General features: G+C 53.5%; 6 protein-coding genes across 6 annotated transcripts; 3 read left to right on the top strand and 3 right to left on the bottom strand.

Annotated features, from left to right (window-relative positions):
• Nucleotides 1-918: 918 nt before the first annotated feature.
• Nucleotides 919-3,986, top strand: mfp (putative peroxisomal multifunctional beta-oxidation protein (MFP); the record flags this gene model as incomplete). Its single annotated transcript, XM_033567478.1, has 7 exons — nucleotides 919-1,080; nucleotides 1,147-1,374; nucleotides 1,434-1,542; nucleotides 1,587-1,679; nucleotides 1,741-2,128; nucleotides 2,188-2,596; nucleotides 2,661-3,986. The coding sequence occupies 7 exons, from the start codon at nucleotides 919-921 to the stop codon at nucleotides 3,984-3,986; spliced, it is 2,715 nt and encodes a 904-aa protein (XP_033429473.1).
• A 361-nt stretch (nucleotides 3,987-4,347) lies between these two features.
• ATNIH1004_002792 (uncharacterized protein) lies at nucleotides 4,348-6,507 on the top strand (the record flags this gene model as incomplete). The annotated part of the gene is made up of 1 exon (XM_033567477.1): nucleotides 4,348-6,507. The coding sequence occupies one exon, from the start codon at nucleotides 4,348-4,350 to the stop codon at nucleotides 6,505-6,507; it is 2,160 nt and encodes a 719-aa protein (XP_033429472.1).
• A 227-nt stretch (nucleotides 6,508-6,734) lies between these two features.
• ATNIH1004_002791 (putative MFS drug transporter) lies at nucleotides 6,735-8,788 on the bottom strand (the record flags this gene model as incomplete). The annotated part of the gene is made up of 7 exons (XM_033567476.1): nucleotides 6,735-7,059; nucleotides 7,111-7,164; nucleotides 7,221-7,286; nucleotides 7,351-7,444; nucleotides 7,539-8,423; nucleotides 8,498-8,594; nucleotides 8,645-8,788. 7 exons carry the CDS (start codon nucleotides 8,786-8,788, stop codon nucleotides 6,735-6,737), a joined length of 1,665 nt encoding a protein of 554 aa, XP_033429471.1.
• A 687-nt stretch (nucleotides 8,789-9,475) lies between these two features.
• Nucleotides 9,476-13,113, top strand: ATNIH1004_002790 (putative cysteine synthase B; the record flags this gene model as incomplete). The annotated part of the gene is made up of 3 exons (XM_033567475.1): nucleotides 9,476-9,662; nucleotides 9,707-11,051; nucleotides 11,472-13,113. 3 exons carry the CDS (start codon nucleotides 9,476-9,478, stop codon nucleotides 13,111-13,113), a joined length of 3,174 nt encoding a protein of 1,057 aa, XP_033429470.1.
• A 180-nt stretch (nucleotides 13,114-13,293) lies between these two features.
• On the bottom strand, nucleotides 13,294-14,682 carry STR3 (cystathionine beta-lyase STR3; the record flags this gene model as incomplete). Its single annotated transcript, XM_033567474.1, has 3 exons — nucleotides 13,294-13,350; nucleotides 13,402-14,445; nucleotides 14,497-14,682. 3 exons carry the CDS (start codon nucleotides 14,680-14,682, stop codon nucleotides 13,294-13,296), a joined length of 1,287 nt encoding a protein of 428 aa, XP_033429469.1.
• Nucleotides 14,683-15,185: 503 nt separating this feature from the next.
• farA (CeGAL family transcription factor) lies at nucleotides 15,186-18,630 on the bottom strand (the record flags this gene model as incomplete). The annotated part of the gene is made up of 9 exons (XM_033567473.1): nucleotides 15,186-15,234; nucleotides 15,283-16,263; nucleotides 16,330-16,512; nucleotides 16,562-16,990; nucleotides 17,060-17,132; nucleotides 17,198-17,934; nucleotides 18,003-18,124; nucleotides 18,384-18,408; nucleotides 18,617-18,630. The coding sequence occupies 9 exons, from the start codon at nucleotides 18,628-18,630 to the stop codon at nucleotides 15,186-15,188; spliced, it is 2,613 nt and encodes an 870-aa protein (XP_033429468.1).
• Nucleotides 18,631-19,598: the final 968 nt, after the last annotated feature.

The following is a 19,598-nucleotide window of genomic DNA, read 5'->3' as shown; positions in this document are numbered from 1 at the left end:
CTATGCTCTTCTTCTCAAAGAACTTACCTCGTTGGCGTTTTAACTAGACGGATGCTACACCAAGCTGAACTTAAGCGAGTAGCTTAATTTTATTAATCTGCGATAGATGCTGAGACTCGTTGCAGATTAATATAATTAGTGGCTTGAATGTACCGACAGAATCGCTTATGCAGTGCCCGCTGCACAACTTACGATTGTGCGTTCTTAGTAATAGATACGGAGCAAATGACGGCACATGTCCCGGGCCTGTTAACTAACTAGTTACCCCGGAGTGGGAGTCCATTAGATAATATCTTACTCTCAAGCGTCCGCCATGTGTTGCTCTGTTCAACAACAAATATGCCAGGGAGGAAGAAAAGATCAATTGCTGTTTTACTATATATCTTACCGGTACAGTCCTTAACATAGACCAAATAAACGGTTTCTATTTAGGTAGCTTATACTATATGACGTATGCATCTATGCTCCCTAACTCATAGGCCAGAAAATGGAGTATTGTCGTCTCCCCCGAGGTTCGACCGGAGTAAAGAGATTGTGACTCTGGGGGATTATACTACTCTGGACTAGTAACCATTACTTCAAGGGATGGCTGTCTTCAGAATTATATCATGGCATGAATATCGGCATGTGAAGGCGGATCATCTGCCTAGCCAGAATTTTCTTGGCAGCCCCAAACCACCGAGCTTCATTTCACCTGCGCAGATGCCGAGGTCCAGCTTGCCGAGCAACGGTGCGACCGACCTTCCCCCAGATCCCAAGGTCTTCTTCAACTCTGCGCTCCCCGGACTCCTCTTCCCCTCTTAAAACTTGCTCCTTTCATCCTTATTATTCCTTCCCTCCCCTTTAACCCCCCCCCTCCGATACTGACTGATTTGAAACTGTTCCCTTCTTCTCTCCGTTCCTTTCATCCTCTCCACAATGTCTCAGTCTGAGCTCCGATTTGACAACCAGACCGTTGTCGTAACGGGTGCTGGTGGCGGATTGGGCAAGGCATATGCTACTTTCTTTGCCTCGCGAGGTGCCAATGTCGTTGTGAACGACTTGGGCGGATCTCACTCCGGTGACGGAAAGTCCTCCAGGGTAAGGCACTCGATCCATCACATGCTCATAATCCCCGCAGAAACTAATGTGTCATTCGACGATCAGGCTGCAGATGCGGTCGTTGAGGAGATCCGAGCTGCTGGAGGCAAAGCTGTCGCCAACTACGACAGCGTCGAGAATGGCGAGGCTATTATCGCCACGGCTATTAAGAATTTTGGTCGCATAGACATCCTTCTCAACAATGCCGGTATCCTTCGGGATATCAGCTTCAAAAACATGAAGGACCAGGACTGGGATCTGATTAACACCGTTCATACGTATGGTGCATACAAGGTAGATACACCAGAATTAACACTCGTATCTGTTAGATATTGAACAGTCTGTGTCTCTAGTGTGCAAGGGCTGCATGGCCTCACTTCCGGAAACAAAAGTATGGTCGGATCATCAACACTGCCTCTGCAGCTGGTCTCTTTGGTAGCTTCGGCCAGGCCAACTACTCCGGTGAGTATTTTCGTTCGAAGCGTACGCGATGGAGCTGACAATAGAAGCTGCCAAACTTGGCCAGGTCGGATTCACCGAGACTCTCGCTAAGGAGGGCGCCAAGTACAACATCATTGCCAACGTCATCGCCCCTATTGGTATGTTGAAAACTGAACTGTTTGTATCATGTATCATAACATGGCTGACCGGGGAAAATAGCTGCGAGCCGTATGACGGCCACAGTGATGCCTCCGGATGTCTTGGAAAACCTTAAGCCCGACTGGGTTGTGCCCTTGGTGGCTGCTTTGGTCCATTCCTCCAACACAACCGAGTCCGGTGGAATCTACGAGGTCGGTGGTGGCCATGTGGCCAAGCTCCGCTGGGAACGAGCCAAGGGCGCACTGCTGAAGACCGATGCTTCGTTGACTCCTGGTGCTATCGCCAGGAAGTGGAATGATGTCAATGACTTCTCGAAGCCCAGCTATCCCACCGGCCCCGCCGACTTCATGACCCTCTTGGAGGAGGGGCTGAAGCTACCCAGCGCACAGCCGGGACAGGAGCCCAATTTCAAGGGCAAGGTTGCTCTCGTCACTGGTGGTGGCAATGGGTACTGCCCCAATGAAAGAATTCGAATCAAATTTAAGCATATCCGCTAACGTGTCTTAGGCTTGGCCGCGCATACTGCCTCCTGTTCGCTAAGTATGGCGCGGCTGTGGTGGTGAACGATCTCGTTGACCCCGAGCCCGTCGTCAAGGAAATTAAGCAGATGGGTGGACAGGCTGTTGGCAATAAGGCTTCGTGTGAGGATGGTGATGCTGTTGTCAAGTCTGCTATCGATGCCTTCGGACGCATTGACATCCTGGTCAACAACGCTGGTATTCTACGTGACAAGGCTTTCACCAACATGAGCGATGACCTGTGGAACCCAGTCATCAACGTCCACCTGCGTGGTACCTACAAGGTGACGAAGGCTGCTTGGCCCTATATGCTCAAGCAGAAGTATGGCCGCATTGTCAACACTGCTAGCACCAGTGGAATTTATGGCAACTTTGGACAAGCCAACTACGCTGCGGCAGTATGGCCCCTTTTCTATTTCAATTCCACTTTCTTTTGTTGCTCCTGCTGACGGATTGTTCTAGAAACTCGGTATCCTTGGTTTCTCCCGTACTCTCGCACTTGAGGGTGCCAAATATAACATCAAGGTCAACACGATCGCCCCCAACGCGGGTACTAACATGACCCGTACCATTATGCCCGAGGAGATGGTGCAGGCCTTCAAGCCTGATTATGTGGCCCCTATCGTGGCGCTTCTCTGCTCCGATCTGCTGCCAGAGCCCGGCACCAAGGGTCTGTACGAGTGCGGCAGCGGCTGGTTCTCGTGCACTCGCTGGCAGCGTACCGGTGGTCACGGATTCCCCGTGGACGTGAAACTGACTCCCGAGGAGGTTGTCAAGCACTGGAAGGAGATCTCTAGCTTCGACGATGGACGTGCTGATCACCCTGAAGATGGCCAGGCTGGTACCGAGAAGATCATGGCCAACATGAGCAACCGCAGGGGTGATGCGTCGGAGGGCGGAAATGATATCCTGAAGGGCATCGAGAAAGCGAAGCAGGCCTCCAGCGATGGATCTGCTTTCGACTATGTCGACCGCGACGTCATTCTTTACAACCTGAGCCTGGGAGCCAAGCGCACCGACCTCCCATTGGTGTACGAGAACAACGAGAACTTCCAGGCTCTCCCCTCCTGGGGTGTGATTCCGTGGTTCAACACTACTACCCCCTGGAACTTCGATGACATTGTGGCCAACTTCTCTCCCATGATGCTGTTGCACGGCGAGCAGTACCTGGAGAACCGCAAATTCCCCATCCCTACCGCGGCCAAAACAGTGACCTACCCAAAGCTTATTGACGTAATCGACAAGGGCAATGCGGCTGTGGTTGTCACTGGCTTCACGACGAAGGATGCGAACACTGGCGAGGATTTGTTCTACAACGAGTCCACCGTATTCATCCGTGGAAGCGGTGGCTTTGGCGGATCGCCCAAGCCTACTGTCGCTCGTCCCAAGGCGGCCGTTGCGGCCTACAAGCCCCCTCAGCGCAAGCCGGATGCCGTGGTTGAGGAGAAGACCTCCGAGGATCAGGCCGCGCTGTACCGTCTCAACGGTGACCGTAACCCTCTTCACATTGATCCCGACTTCAGCAAGGTGGGCGGCTTCAAGACTCCCATCCTGCACGGACTCTGCTCTCTGGGCGTTTCTGGCAAGCACGTTTATAACAAGTTCGGAGTCTTCAAGAACCTCAAGGTTCGCTTTGCGGGCGTTGTCCTGCCGGGCCAGACCCTGAAGACGGAGATGTGGAAGGAAGGTAATGTGGTTCTGTTCCAGACCACCGTGGTGGAAACGGGCAAGCCTGCCATCACCGGAGCTGGCGCTGAGCTGCTGGAGGGCGCAAAGGCGAAGTTGTAAAAATAACGTTGATTCTACTGTGACCCACCACGCTACTGGGCCGATGATTAAATTGTGTACATAGACTATGATGGTTATTTGACGCGGGTTTTGTTTGATATTGAATGCAGCTTCCAGAATGCTACAATTCGATGGACTTTGTTTCCGAGTAGATCGGTATCAGTGTCGGCTGGCGTTACTTAACCAACCAACTAATGCTGGATGTTATGTAATGCGACGGCGGGAATACTCCGGTCAACACCGTCACGATTAATTAAACAATCCATTCATTCCCCTCCCGCCCTTCAAGCATACAATATCCTTCCTGTTAACCATCTCCGAATGATCATGTAGCGAGATCTCTTCAACCCTCGATGTAACGATGGTCTCGCGACCTGTCTCTAACTTCTCTAGGTCGCCCAACTCCCCCTCCCCTTCTACCGACTATCACCACCAATCTGCGACCATCACCGAGGCTCTCCGCAACCATCCCTTTGGAATGACATTACGATCGCGTTCTGTTGCAGCCCTGACCACCCTATCCGATAATAAGAACAAAGTCAAAGACCAAGAAGAGCTCAATACCGCGCTGGAGACACTGGCCCGAATCTTCCCCGACGTGAAGATTGAAGTGTTTCGGGAACTGCTGATCCGTTTCGATGGACTCAGCCGGCTTGAGGTGTGCGTGGATCAGTTGCTGAGATATAAGGAAAAATGGGTTGCAGGGCGATGGAACGTCCCGGAGGGCACCACAGAGGGCCGAGATGAGGCCGTCGTTCCTTCCTCGCAAGGGGAAAACGAGCAATGGGTCCCTCGGAGCGAGCAGTTCCGGAGCGATGACTACAAACGATCGGTGAAAGCGCTTCTGGTGAAGGAATTCAGCAGCCTAAACAAGAGCGTGGTGGACGCTGTGCTGGCGGAAGCGAACTTCTGTTACATGCGAGCGCGGCCGATTCTGCGTGACCTGTCGAGCCGGACGTGGCGGGCGACATTCAACAACATCCTCCCTTTTAGAAATAAGAAGGACAAGAACGACCACCCTCTGGTTCTCTGGAAGCGCCAGGTGGGTGACGAGCCGACTCCGACGCTCAAAGATACCGGTTGCCAGGAGCTGAATCGAGAACTACACGAGGCTATATTGGCGCCACTGCTCCAATTGAGACGAGAAGAACAGGAAGCAAGAGACCTTCGGCTGGCGGAGGAGCTGAATGAAAAAGAGGCCATGGCGACCGAGACGGTTTACGAGTGCGAATGTTGCCTGGTGGATGCTCCGTTCGAGCGGATCTCTACTTGCTCCCACAACATGCATGTCATCTGCTACAGTTGTATCCAGCGGACAGTACAAGAGGCAGTCTTTGGTCAAGGCTGGGGGAAATCCGTGGACGTTGAGAGAGCGACTCTGAAATGCTTGGCACCGTTTGGTCATGAACCTTGTAATGGCAGCTTGAACTCGGAGATCGTTAAACAAGCCATCCTTCTAGATAAGGCCGGAGGCGAGACCTACTTGAAGTTTGAAGGCCGGCTTGCTTCGGAGGCTCTCCTTAAGTCCCAGTTAAAAATCATCCGCTGCCCATTTTGCTCTTACGCGGAGGTTGACTCGGCCTACCACCCTTCGTCAAGAGGGATCAGGTGGCGCTTTCGCCGTGAGGGCCTTGCTAAGACGATTTTCAGGACCATAATATTATTGGATTTGGTTCTTTTACTTGTCATTCCGGTGATCCTCGTCTATATTCTAGATCCATCCCTTGTTCCCCGCATTTTATGCCATTCGCTGCTGAATCTCTGCCTGAAATTTCGTCCCAAAAAGTTCAAATGCGCGAATCCGGGCTGCGCCCGAACCAGCTGCATCACCTGCCAGATGACTTGGCGTGATCCACATGTGTGCTACGAGCCACTGCTGCTAGATCTGCGAGCTACTGTTGAAGCTGCTCGGACAGCCGCCGTGAAGCGTATCTGTCCTCGGTGTGGTCTGTCGTTTGTCAAATCTTCAGGCTGCAATAAGTTGACCTGCGTGTGTGGGTATTCCATGTGTTATCTTTGTCGCAAGGGACTTGGTTCTCCACTGGATACTGCCCTAGACCGTGCTCGACGACACCAAGAGAATGTCTTTCCGGTGGGACCAGTGTGGCCGAGGCTCGAGGTGGACAATGATGGTTTCGATGCGGATGAAGGAGAGGCGGAAGTGCTGGGGGGATATAGGCATTTCTGTGAGCATTTCCGCCTTACTCCAGGATCTCGCTGTTCGGAGTGCAACAAGTGCGAACTGTACCAGGATGTGGATGAGGAGGCAGTAGCACGTAGTGCCGGCGAGAAAGCGGAGCGCGAATGGAACATGCGCCAAGGTGTTGCTGGACAAGACGCTGGCACATTGCAGGTCAACAATGACTTCACAATGGCAAATGGCCGGGAGCGGATGCGACTGGGCGGGAAGGGCTGCAGCTACTGGCTGAATGAAGTGTGGCATGAAGATCGATGGAAAAAGGAAGGACAGGCCTTGGTGGACTGGGCCATGGAGCAAGCAATTATCATTGAGGATAATTGATATTCTGCATTTTTGGGTCTCTCTACTCTTTGAGCCGTTTTAGGCTCGGTATCGCTACTTAACTTCTTTGGACCTATGTTTATCATGGCGTTGCACGTTGGACAGGTACACAAAAGGATTTGAGGCGCATTTTTTGGTTGATTGGATTGACATGACGAGGTTATGAGATACGACGTTCGTTTCAATAATGTCTTTCGTTATCTGAATTAATATAACCTGTTTCCCCATCAGTGCCCATGTTTCTCTTCGTCCGAAGCCTTTCCTTGTACTCTCTGCCTTCCCTCTTCCTTTAGCTTCTCGTCGTCCGCTCGATTCAGCGTCACCTGTGGCATCAACCAAGCTGCTAAGAAGAATGCCAACGCTGCTAGAGCTGCGCCGATGATAAAGATGATTTGAAAGCCCTTCTTATATGCAGGGATCAACAATGAGCGAACACGTTCAGCTTCGTGAAGAGGTAGTTCGGAAAGATAGCTCTGCGGACTCGACAAGAACGACCTAGTTTCCGAGTCACTCAGGCCTAGCGAAGAGATCGCGGAGGAGATGAGATTGTTTCTGGAAACTGTGAGGATCAAGAACTAAGGGTGTTTGATGGCATGCGCTTACATGATTGTCCCGGCAATTGCGAGGCCGAGAGTACCTCCCAGGTTTCGGATGAAGCTATGGAGGTGACTGATCAGTGTCTATCATATAATGGAGGTGGCATCCAGACATACTTGCGAAATGAAGTGACAACGGCCATTTCGCGCCGGTCAACGCCGGCTTGCACCGCGATGAGCGAGCTATTCGACTAGGTGAGCGATTGAATGCGAGGATATATCTCCAAACAGAGGGGAGCGAACTCACGGTTGCAGGGTATTGCCGACTCCCACGCCCGTCAGAATGCCGTACCCAATCTGTTTCCCTATCCCTGAGGATGAGTCCAGGGTTGAGAAGAGTCCTAGACCGACAGCCCAAATCACCCAGCCAAAGAGGATGCATTCTCTATATCGACCAACCCAATGGACGACAAGGCCAGAGACAGTACTACTTACGGCTGCAGGGTGTCAGTTTCACATCGCGCGGCAGAAAGAGAGGAGAGACAAGGGGGGAGGAGATACTTTGCATCAATGTGATAGGCAAAAGCATTGCACCCGCCTTCACAGTAGAATACCCGAAGACCAGCTGATAAAACGTGGGGATATAATACACCTGGACGAGAAAGTTCCACCCATTCACAAACATGGTCAGACAAGCGCCGTTGACAATGCGCGACTGGAAAATCCGCATGGGGACCAGGGGTATGGCGGTGCCTTTCCACTGCCAGAGCACGAACGCCACGCACACGGCAACACCGACAACGAGAGTGGCAATGACATGCGCCGATTGCCAGGGATATTCACCTCCGCCCCAAGTCAAACCCAGCAGGAGCACGGCGGTGCCGCCGAGAGCGAGGAACGCGCCGAAGAAGTCGATTGCCTGGAGTTTCACCTTCCAGTCTCCCGTGACCTTCCGCAGTGGCATGAAGAACAGCACGCTCAGCGTGGTGATGGCAGTTAGAGGGAGGTTCAGACGGAAAATCCATCGCCACGAGTCGTCGTCGATGGAGGCCAAGGCTCCCCCAATCACTGGGCCAATGCCGTTGGCGAGGGCGACTACGGCCCCAAGGATGCCTTGGTATTTGCCTCTCTCGCGCAACGGGACCACGTCGCTGACGATCATCTGGGCAACAGTCATGAGGCCGCCGCCGCCGACACCAGTGAAGGCTCGGAAGATGATGAGTTGGGTTGCAGTTTGAGCCAGCGAAGCGGCCAGGGAACCGACGAAGAAGATGCCCAGACCCACGAATAGGATGATTTTACGTGACCAGATGTCGGACAGACGGCCATATAGGAGCTGGAAGCAGGTTGAGGTGCTGAGGACGGTGTCAGACGAGTTTTCTGGATGTGTAACATGTGAAAAAGGGTTTTCACTTACACAAAATAAGCACCGGATATCCACGATGTCTGGTCACTTGCATGCAGGGCGTTGCCAATGATGGACAAGCTGGCCGCCAGGGTGGTTTGGTCCATCAAAGCTACGAGGTCGACCGTCGAGCATGCCAGGAATACCTGGACGGGTTCAGTCGGGTGATTCATGTGAGGTGATGGCTGATGCTTACCGTGATGATGGTGCTCTTGGGCACATAGTTGGTCTGCTCGTTGAAGACATGAGAGGGCTTTGTCTCCATCCCTGTGTCGACATTGTCGGACGAGTTTGATGGGCACTCTGGCTTTTTCTCCGTGCTGACCGCAGTTCCCGCCATGTCTTCTCTCGAAGTTGCCGTACTAAGGGCATAGGGTTGGGGAACTTGCCTTTAAACTGAGGAGTGAGACATATTGAGCAAGCCAAGCGAAGAGATATTGAGCTAGACAACTGAGAGGTACATCTTTCCATTCCGCCATCCATGGAGTACCCTGGTGATACAGATCGTCACGGAAAGCTCCATCGAGCCACCAAGTCTGACCGGAGTCGTCCACTGCCTGATTAGGGTTCTGGAAGGGATCAGCAGTCTGGCCGCAAACGTGCTCAAACGCGCTCAGCAAGGTCCTCACGATGTCTCTCCCGCCAAGAAGGAATCCTGGTCTATCTTGAGGCATTTCTAAGGACCTTGCGAGATGCTACTGGCTGTCACATTTTCTCGCGTCGGCTCAATAACGGGATATACAAGGCCCAGGGGGTAGATCGTGTCTGGCCCAGCACCCTGGGGACAATAGCTTACGGTTTCCCCTTTCTCTCCGTAGTCTTGATTCGACCATCCTTCTCATTCAGCCGTCGATAGCGCTCTTTTCTCGTGTAGTTCTTCGATTGCTTGTGGGTCATGTCTGCACCGGGTTTCTAGAGCAAGAAGATGCAGCAGAGGGAGGTCTACGAAGTATAATTTGATGCCATTGCCCCTCATGGTCTGACCTGTCTCCTGTCTCCGCACAGATCTTTCCTTGCATTTTCTACGATGCCTCCCGAACGAAATGTATACCGTGGGGCGGACTCGCTCAAACAATATTTTGATCCCGATTGTCAGCCGCCTCTGCCCTTGGTGGAGCTGCCGGAATATCTGAACCCATACTATCAAGATGGGGTGCACATTTACGCCAAGATGATGACCATGCACCCGGCCAACAATGTCAAAGCCATGCCAGGTACGACCCAGCCTAGACAGAGTAGACTTGTACTAACGAGATAGCCATGAACATGCTGGAAAAGCACATGGTGGCGGGCCAAACGAAGACGATCATCGAATACAGTTCAGGGTCTACGGTGATCTCGATGTCGATGATCGCGCGCGCCATGCATGGGGTCCAGGATGTGCGGGCGTTTCTCAGCAACAAGACCAGCGAAGCGAAGCTGCGCCTGATGCAGTTCTTCGGGCTCCAGATTACGCTCTTCGGCGGACCGTCGCAGCCGGAGCCGTTTGACGAGCGCGGCGGCATCCAGAACGCGCGGCATCAGGGGCAGCAGTCTACGGCAGTGCTCAACCCCAACCAGTACGAGAACGACGACAACTGGGGAGCGCACGTGCGGTGGACGGGCCCCCAGATCTTCGCGCAGCTACCGGAGATCACGGTGCTCTGCGCGGGGATGGGCACGTCGGGCACGATGACGGGGCTGGGGACGTATTTCCAGCAGGTCAAGCCCTCGGTGCTGCGACTGGGGGTGTGCACGGCGCCGGGCGACCGGGTGCCAGGGCCGCGATCACTGGCGCTGCTGAAGCCGGTGGAGTTTCCCTGGAGGGCGGCAGTGGATTCGATCGAAGAGGTGAACTCGCACGACTCGTACACGCGGTCGCTGGAGCTCTGTCGAGCAGGCCTGGTCTGCGGGCCATCGTCCGGATTCAATCTGCAAGGGCTCTTCCAGATGCTGGAGAAGCGACGGACGGCCGGGACGCTGGCGGAGCTGGCGGGGGCAGACGGATTGGTGCATTGTGTGTTTCTATGCTGCGACCTGCCGTATCAGTACATTGGTGAGTACTTTGAGAAGCTCGGAAAGGAAGAGTTCCCAGCGATCCAGAACGAGCATCTGACGCAGGTGGACGTCTACCGCTACGACGAGAGCTGGGAACGCAGCCCGGTGGTGCTGTTTACACATTTCTACGAGATGCCCAAGGCATGGAGCGGTCCGAGTCTCCTCGGCCGCATCACGCTGCGAGCGCAATGCAGCGTGTTGGACCTGCGAACGGCAACGGACTTTGGATCTTGGCATCTGCCCGGATCGGTCAATGTGACACTGCAGAGTCTGGATGCACACACGCCCAAGCCGTTCTCGGATCCGAGGGTGTTAGAAGCACAGTGGAGGGAGCTGGAGGGGTTGTTCACGCCCACGACGGTCAAAACGCTGCAGGGACGCCATGTGTTGGTGGTGTGCTACCATGGGGACACGGCGCGCGTGGCTACGAGTGTGCTGAGGGCCAAGGGGATTGCAGCAGACAGTCTGCGTGGGGGATATCAAGCTCTGCAGGATCATGGCATCTGGGGGGACACAGAAACGCCATCTTGTCAGGTGGAGAGGCAATATCCTATAGTAGCGACGAAGTAAATAGTTAAGACAGAATGACAGAATGACCGGAATAATGAGAAAGCATACACGAAGGGATTCCGCCCCCGTGTGGAATGAAACCCTAAAGAATGCACTCAAATGTGCTCACAATCTGCTCAATTGCGAGCATCCGCTTGGGATGATCTAGGGATGATCAATGTTAGATTTTAGATTTATGTAGAGATCTCTAGAGTCCAGAGATATTCAGAGATTTCCCTCTCTTCAGGTAAATCAAGATGATGCACAAAGAGACCTCTGGTCTTCCCTGGCTGGACCAACCGGTGCTGCTGCATTCCTCGCGAGCAGACACTTGCAAATTGACTCCAGAGCAATGTGCTTATCGACGAGGACACTGGCGTTATTGGTATCTTCTTATCCCTTTTATTCTTTCTAGATATTCTGCTAATCTATCCCAGGTATGAAGCAGACCACGTCTACGCCCTCAATACCGTCTACTTCCTCATCGCCTTCATCGCCTTCTTCACTCTGCGCCATCTCCTGTCCTATCCTCCCCTCCAGCGACATAAAAGGAATAATCCCATCCAACGAGCCATATCCACCGTCCGATCCATCTCCTACCGCTCCCTTCAACCGGGCACCCCCTCGCTGGGCGTCCTCCTCGTTCTCGGCGTCGGATTCCTCTTCTTCCTGCTTCTCACCCTGGTCCCCCAGCCCTACTACTGGCCTCGCAATGCCTCCTACGGCAACAGTCCGCCCATCGCCACGCGCACCGGATGGATGGCTTTGGCCCTGCTCCCTTTCGTGCTGGCTCTCAGCACCAAAGCCAATCTGGTCTCTGCCCTGACCGGCATCTCGCACGACCGTCTGCAGGTCTTCCACCACTGGACCAGCTACGCCATGTTCGTCCTGGCTCTCGTGCACACCTTTCCTTTCATCATCTTCCACATCCGAAAGGGCGATATGGTCCATCAGTGGCGGTCCAGCGTCACTTACTGGACGGGTGTCGTGGCCTTGATCTTTCAGACGTATCTGACTGTGATGTCGTTGCCTGCGTTCCGTCGTCGATACTACGAGTTCTTCAAGGCGACTCATCTCCTCGCCGCGTTGGTCTTCGTCCTTTTTTTCTTTCTGCATTGTGACTTCCGGCTGTCCTCGTGGGATTATTTCATCGCGACGGGCGCGTTGTATCTCTTCTCTCTTGCTGTTGCGGGCATCAGAACCACCTTGATCCACGGGCGTCATCGCGCTCAAATCGACCGTCTTCCCTGTGGACTACTACGTATTACTATCCCCACGGTGGTGGTCTCCTGGACGCCAGGTCAACATATCTTTCTACGGTTCTGTACGCCTCAACTCGGTCTGCACTGTCTCACTGCCCATCCGTTTACTATCTCCTCGTTAACACATGACCCCGTCGTCACGGGCACCCCCGCTCAGATGATCTTCTACTTGAAGCCGCAAACAGGAATCACAGCTCGATTAGACCGGTTGGCTCAACAGTCCCCTGGATTTCATACCACCGTGCTTCTCGAGGGTCCGTACGGCGGGATCCCAGACACAACCGGGTCATCGTTCGATACGGTACTAGTCATCGCGGGCGGATCAGGAGGGGGATTCGCTCTGAGTGTTGTGTCGGATATCTGTCGGCGAAATGCCCCGGAAAATATAAATATACAGATCGTTTATACGAGTCGATCGACAGATATGGCCCGTTGGTTTCGGGATGAGATTGCAGAAATTGATGGGCAGAGTGTCGGTCAGGTTCGGATTCATGATACTTCTCTTTTTTCCACTTCTTCCATTTCTGTGTCTGGTATGCATGGGGATAATGTTGTTGAACTCGAGAAGAATCTGCGCGAGAATCAGAACCAGATTCAGTCCGAGGTAAAGGCAGAGGCAGAGGCAGAGGCAGAGTCAATCCAGCGCGGTCGACCGGATCTCCACGCCGTTGTCACACAGACTGCAACTACGGCCACGGCACGATTGGCTGTGTATGCCTGTGGTCCGGCCTCGATGCTGCATGATGTGCGAAATGCGGCGGCGGCGGCGCAGGGAAAGGCTGAGTTGTATTTGCATACGGAGGCATTTTCATGGTGATCTATCTATCTACTATCTATCTCTCTAAGGATCATAATAATCATTACCTCGAGGTATCTATCATCTATACGTAGACGTAGTGTACACTGACAGAATCAATAGAACATACAAGATACAGCTGATTCTAGATTGTTCATAACTCTACTCAAAAAATATACACGCCTGACGCCAATATCCGTCTTACTGACTCGCCTCGATATCATCCAATCTCACGTTAACCGCGCCCGCTTGCACCAACTGTCCTATGTTAGAAAAATCATAAGAATCAGAGAAGAATCAGAGACATACCGCTCGTCGTAGATCATCAATCAAATCATCCACATCTTCAATCCCCACACACAACCGGATCAGATCCTCCGGCATTGCTCGCTCCGCCCGCGTCTTCGCATCAATACTGGCGTGACTCATCCGACACGGCATACTGATCAGACTGTTCACGCACCCGAAACTCACGCTGATCGCCCACAATTTAGCACTCTCGACAATACGCTCGCTCACCCCCACATCGCCCGTCTCGAACGACAGCACCGCCCCGGACCCCCGCGCCATCGAGTGGTGCAGCGCATACTGCGGATGCGACCGCAGCCCTGGATACCGCACCTTGAACCCGTGCGACTCGAGGAACTCGGCGATGCGCTGCGCATTGGTCTGCTGCTGGTCCAGCCGCACCTTGAGCGTCTTGACCCCGCGCATCAGCAGCCACGAATCGAACGGCGACAACCCACATCCGGACGCGTTGATCGGGAAGTATAGTCGCTCGCCTAGTTCTAGGTCATTGACTGCAATCACCCCCGCCATGAGATCGTGATGACCAGACAGATACTTGGTGCCGCTCTCGTACACGATATCCGCCCCCAACTCCAGCGGATTCAGCAGCAGTGGCGACAGCATCGTGTTGTCCACCGCCACCAGACAGTTCGCGTTCGCCTCGTGTGCCGCCGTCGCGATCTGCGGGATATCCACCACCTTAATCAGCGGGTTAGTCGGTGTCTCCAGCAGTACCATACTGGTCTTGTCGCTCAACACTTCCCGCACCGCTTCCGGCCGCGTCGTGTCCACGTGGTGCACTACAATGCCGCCGTGCGTCGACAGGTATTTCAGCAGTCGGTTTGTGCCACCGTACAGATCGTCCCCGGTCACCACCTCGTCTCCGGGGCGTAGTAAACGCGTTATGACATCCAACGCGGCCATGCCAGATGAGACCACCAGGGCCCGCTGCGCTGACATGATCTTGGCCAGGTGTCGCTCCAGATGCGTTCGTGTGGGGTTACCAGAGCGAGTGTAATCGTATTCTCCGCCGCCACCGCCCGAGGTTTGTTTAAATGTGGCACTCTGATAAACTATCAGTATTTGCGTCTAACCCCAATACACTCTGGATCGTACCTGGTAGATGGGAATGCTGCTGGCATTGTATTGGTCATTGCCCTCGGTGTAGACCAGCTCAGTAGCAATGGCATAGCGTCGACCCGTATGCGGGCTCGAAGGAGCGGGTGATGGAGGCAGATTGTGGCCCTCCAGGTCGACAGAAGGATAGGCCTTCTTCATGGCGGCGCTGGCGGAGGCCGACATCGCTGCGGGAAACGGTAAGGGGTGAGTCACCGCAAGAGATTCGACGGGGACTACGCCAGGGGAGAACAATGGCACGACTACGAAAAGTAATGCAATGCAAAGAAGATGATGTAAAGACACGGATGAAGGGGATAGGATATGAATCATGGGATGAAAGGAGTGGACGCCGAATGAATCCTTGTGAACATTCCCCGGAATCCAGTCAGGTGATTCTCAGTCGCTGATTGGCCAGGGTCCCTATGGACGATGTCGTCATCCACTAGTGTTTTTTTGGGAAGTTAAATGCCTAAGGCCTCAATTGGAACTTGAGAATAAAGAATTCTCTACTTTACAGAGTACAAGAACTACCATCATTCATATCCATCTATGTACAATCATATATATGCACAACGCCGTCCAATGTCAATCATCATACCACCCTATCCACGGCAACAGCTCAAAACCTAATTGCAACCCAAACGCCGATCATGTTGTACAGCCCAGGTCATCGCATGCCTACGCTATCAAGTCGCCATCTCGCCAAAGCTGCCGTTGATGCCGAAGAATTGGAACCTAAACCACGTTAGCCTCTGACTTAACCGCCATCCAGAATCAACTTACCAATCTTCCACGTTCAACGTCGTTGGCGCCGTCGGTCCACTGCGAGAACTGCTGCTCCAATTGTCATCCTGGCTCGTTGCATCCATCGGTGCGCCGCCCAACGGCGCCTCTAACCCATGCATCGGCCACTGCTGACCGTCCAGCCCGAACATCGGTTGTGCCGGTTGTGCCGGTTGTCCTTGCATCGTCATGCCCGGTGCGGCCATGTTCGAGAGCAGTTCGGGACTGCTCTGCGACATGGACATGCTGCGCGACGCCATGTGCTGTTGCGGCATCATCGGCCGTTGCTCCAGCCCTTGCGGCGGAAGCTGCGACTGCATCTGTAGCTGTGGATCGACCGCATTGGGGCCCTGCGGCGACGCCAATTCTGGGAAGATGGCGGTACCATCCGGGAACAGCTGGTCCGGCTGGAAGTTCTCCCACAGGGAGGGAGACAGGTTAGGCGACGTTCGCGTGACGAGGAACAGGTCCGGTGGCGTCGCAGGCAGCGAGAACTGGCCATTGAACGGCGTGGTCGGCCGCGTGTTGCTGCGAGAATTGCCTTCCCGCACCGCCGTCGGGGAGCCCTGGGGCACGCTCAAACCCGGTGGTCCCATCTCCCGCGACGGGGTGACCGCCGGGGTTTGGGGACGAGATCGCTCGTACGATACCGGCGGCGTGGGTCCTCCGTTGGGTAGTCCCAGGTCCATGTCATCGAATTTACGCTTGGGTGGATCGTGCCTCCTTGAGGATTGCGATTGGGACCCGTCAGGTTTTACTTTCTGATGTCTCTTCCCGGCTGCCTTCTGGAGGCGTTCCTCCAGGGCTTTGTTCCCGAGAATGGATTCAAACAGTGTATTCACCATCTTGGCTACGAGCCACACCTTCGAGACGTCCTTCAGCGCCTGCATGCAGATGTTGATCCTCTCCTGACAGTTTGCCACAACCGAGGGCACCGACGATCGCATTTGGTAGACGTGCATAATCAGGGCGGAGAACAAACTGTAGACACTGTTCAGTGTTAGCAGGTCCAAAGAAAGACGCGGGAAAAGGGGGGGGGAACTGTACATAAATGCTGGAGCGTATCGAATTTCTCGGTGGGTCTGCAGATTCTGGACAATCGAGGTGATCATTCCGGCCGCTTGGAAAGCAATAGTCCGCGACGGGTATGCCATCTCCTCCACGCGATAGCTGCCAGGCGCGGACGACGCCGGGGGCATGTGTGCTCGATGTAATAGACAAAGTGTGGTGCTGTCGTCACGTCAGCAACGGGCTCATCCCCAGATTCTGCATCACTTACTAATAATTTGCGTGAAGGAGGGCAGCCAAGAAGTGATGTCGTTGCCGGTGCCAGCAGACTTCCTTGGGACAGTTCTGCAGCCAATCGGCCAGGGCCATGTCGGAATGGGTTAAATCCATGGCGTTCATGCGTCTGGATTTCGAGGCGACCGAGTACTGCTGCGAGAGGACGAGCCCCATAATCTCGCACAGCTTCACATACTGGAGGAAGAACTGCACATGGACAGGGTCGGGCGGATACTCGGCAGCAATATCAATCTCGTCTTCAATGAAGTCCTCCTCGGTCAGCATCCCCACGTCCGAGTCATCCGTGTTGATCCCAATAGGGCGTCCCAGCGCCACTGCCACGGAGCGATCTCGGGTAAAAAGCGTCCACCAGATTCGCTTCCATAGTCTCTTGTCCGGCTTGCTAAGTTGCGATGATTCCACACTATGGCCCTGTTAGTTGTGCCGCCCTCTCACTCGCTACGTTTCACAGACAACGGGAGGCTCATCATACCTTCGGTGCATTCCCGAGCCCTGTGCAACAACGATCGCCACCCGAGTCCAGTAGAAGACATTCTTGGTAACATCTATTGAACGTTAGCGGTGTTCTGCCACTGAAATAGTACACATCGTAGCAGGTGATAAATATTACCTTCGGGACCCTCCCAGTACCAACCCAGGAGAACGAGGGCTTGAACGATGGTGACACGGTCGTCCTCGTAATTCGCGTCGTATAGCGCCTTGGCCCGTTTGTAGAACGTCATGGCCGCCGGAGTGGTCGAGCCATTGGCATCCATCAGTTGCGGGTTCGTACAGACTCGGGAGCCGGCCAGAAGTATCGCCTGAAGAAGCAGCAAGGAAGGCGGGTTCTTAGGGTCGCGATAATGCCGCATGAAGCGACTGCGATTGACGATGGGGACTACCGGCGCCACCCATTTGAAATAGTCCTCCACGAGCTCATCACACAGCGGTTTGGGAGGTAGCAGGAACGCACCACGCTGGTGAAGAATATCCAATTCGAGGTTGTCCAGATCCGCAACTCTTGCCCGCGACCCACGCATATTGGGCGGGAGAGGGTAATGCACCACATCTGTCGTCCCATGGCGATCCTGCACCAAGAGTGACAAATTCGACGACTCGCCGAGATAGGCGACCCGACCCGCCTCCTTGATGGGGGCACGTGCGAATTTGGGCTTCATGAACTGGGCGTAGGCAGAGTTGAGGTGTGCCTCCTGAGCGGCCTCCACCTCTGAGAGGGCTGTAGCCGGTATCCCGTCGACGGCCATTTGATTGTTTCGGTAGCCAAAAGCATCCTTACCATCTCGGACGGGAGTTTCCTGCCTGAGCTCCGGGTTCTCGGTCGGCGTTTCGTTTTCGTTTTCGTTGGTCCTATGAGACATCCGGCATCAGCAATGACCGACAGGTGGCACCACATGCTTTCAGTCAGCAGGACATACACGCTAGCCTCCTTGGTTTTTGTCTGGTTCTTTTTACGTTTCGGCGTAGGGATCTTGCACTCGATCGAAAAGGCTACACAGTTGGTGCAAGGCACGCCCAAGCTGGCAGCATCGCAGCGCACCTAAGTGGATGAAGCGGGTTAGTTCTCCTGCGACCGGGAGGCAAAACGGCGGAGAGAAAAAGCAAAAAAGAGAAACACCACATACTTTTCGAGCATGGCACGTCTTCACAAGTGAAAAAAAGATAAGAGTTAGCAACAATCCTTGTTCAGCATGTTATCATGGTTGCATGATTTGATGGGGGCAACAGCATTGCACGAGAAGCTGAGCCGAGGTGCCGAGGCACCAAGGTCGCGTCCACCTCATAGGAGCAATACGTACCTCACAAGCACGCGACGCACGTTGTCTAGAAGCAAGATTAGATAAAATCGATTAGCATCTATAAGTTGGCACCTAAATCTCAATTTGGGCTGAAGTTTTTGATTCCGGCTTTCCTCCCACATAACATATTCTTCCTTTTGTTTCGGTGGTCTAGTGTCCACCATCTCAACCCAACCCCACGACTAGAATAAAGGGAATAAAAACCGACAACAAAACGCGCAATTATCACACACCTTCGAAAACTCATCTGTCCGGTTGAGCCAGCGCGCACGGTAAGTCCTGAGGTTCCCGTCGAGCCCGCGGTACTCGGGGCTGGGCTGGGTCTGGAGGTCCTAGAATCGGTCTGATTTTCTCCTGCTGTACTCATGGCCAAAAGGTATCCATTCAGAGAAAGGCAGCCAAAAAGACGTCCGGGGCGACGAGGATGAGACGCGAAGAAATCGGGAGATTTTGTCGTAGGTGGAGGAGAAGATAGAGTGAAGGTAAGAGAAAAAAAAAAGCGAGAGAATAAGAGAGAAAAAGTCGAAGGGAAAAAAAGATTTAAAAAAAAATGAAGGAACTATTAAAACCCAGCCACAGAGCAAGTCGCAAAGTGCTTTTTGTTTCGTGTGTTAAGGGAGAAACCCCCGAATTCTTACCCTGAATACAGTTACGGGGGAAAGTTGAGATGAGTTGTGGACTCGACCGATGCGACCGCAACGTGAGGGAAGGATGGATCAATGGATTGATGAGATGGAGAGGGGGGGGATATGCCGGGGGTGCGGTCAAGTCGAGAGGCGCACCAGGAACCGGAAAGAATCCCAGAGGAGCTTGGTTTAGGATTAGAATTTGGGAGTTGTCGTAGTGGAATGGAATGTCGCGACAAAAAACAAAAAATATTTTGAATGGAATAGTCGTAATGAACAGTGTGACAGGTGAGGATGAGGTGGAAGGAGGAGGCGGACAAGGAGTGGCAATAGAGAATAGGATCATCTGTGGGGAAGCTGCTTAGTATTTGCTCCGTCGCCGGTGGCTTCATTCCATCACTGCCTCGTGCAAGAGATTACTATAGTTATAATATTCCTATATCTATATACGTGGGATGCGTCCTTGCCGAGCACTCCGTATACCACGTATTCGTACCAAAATGCTCCGTCCAGACTGATCCAAAGGGGAATCTCTCGATTCTCTCAGCCTACTCCAAAACTAACCAGGTTCTTGACTTCATTCATGTTA

The sequence above is a fragment of the Aspergillus tanneri genome, assembly GCF_003426965.1.
Source record: "Aspergillus tanneri strain NIH1004 chromosome Unknown AapTan_1_pilon_pilon_pilon, whole genome shotgun sequence".
Lineage (NCBI taxonomy): Eukaryota > Fungi > Ascomycota > Eurotiomycetes > Eurotiales > Aspergillaceae > Aspergillus > Aspergillus tanneri.
The sequence above is the reverse complement of the archived record's forward strand: the minus strand, read 5'-3'. Positions and strand labels throughout refer to the sequence as shown.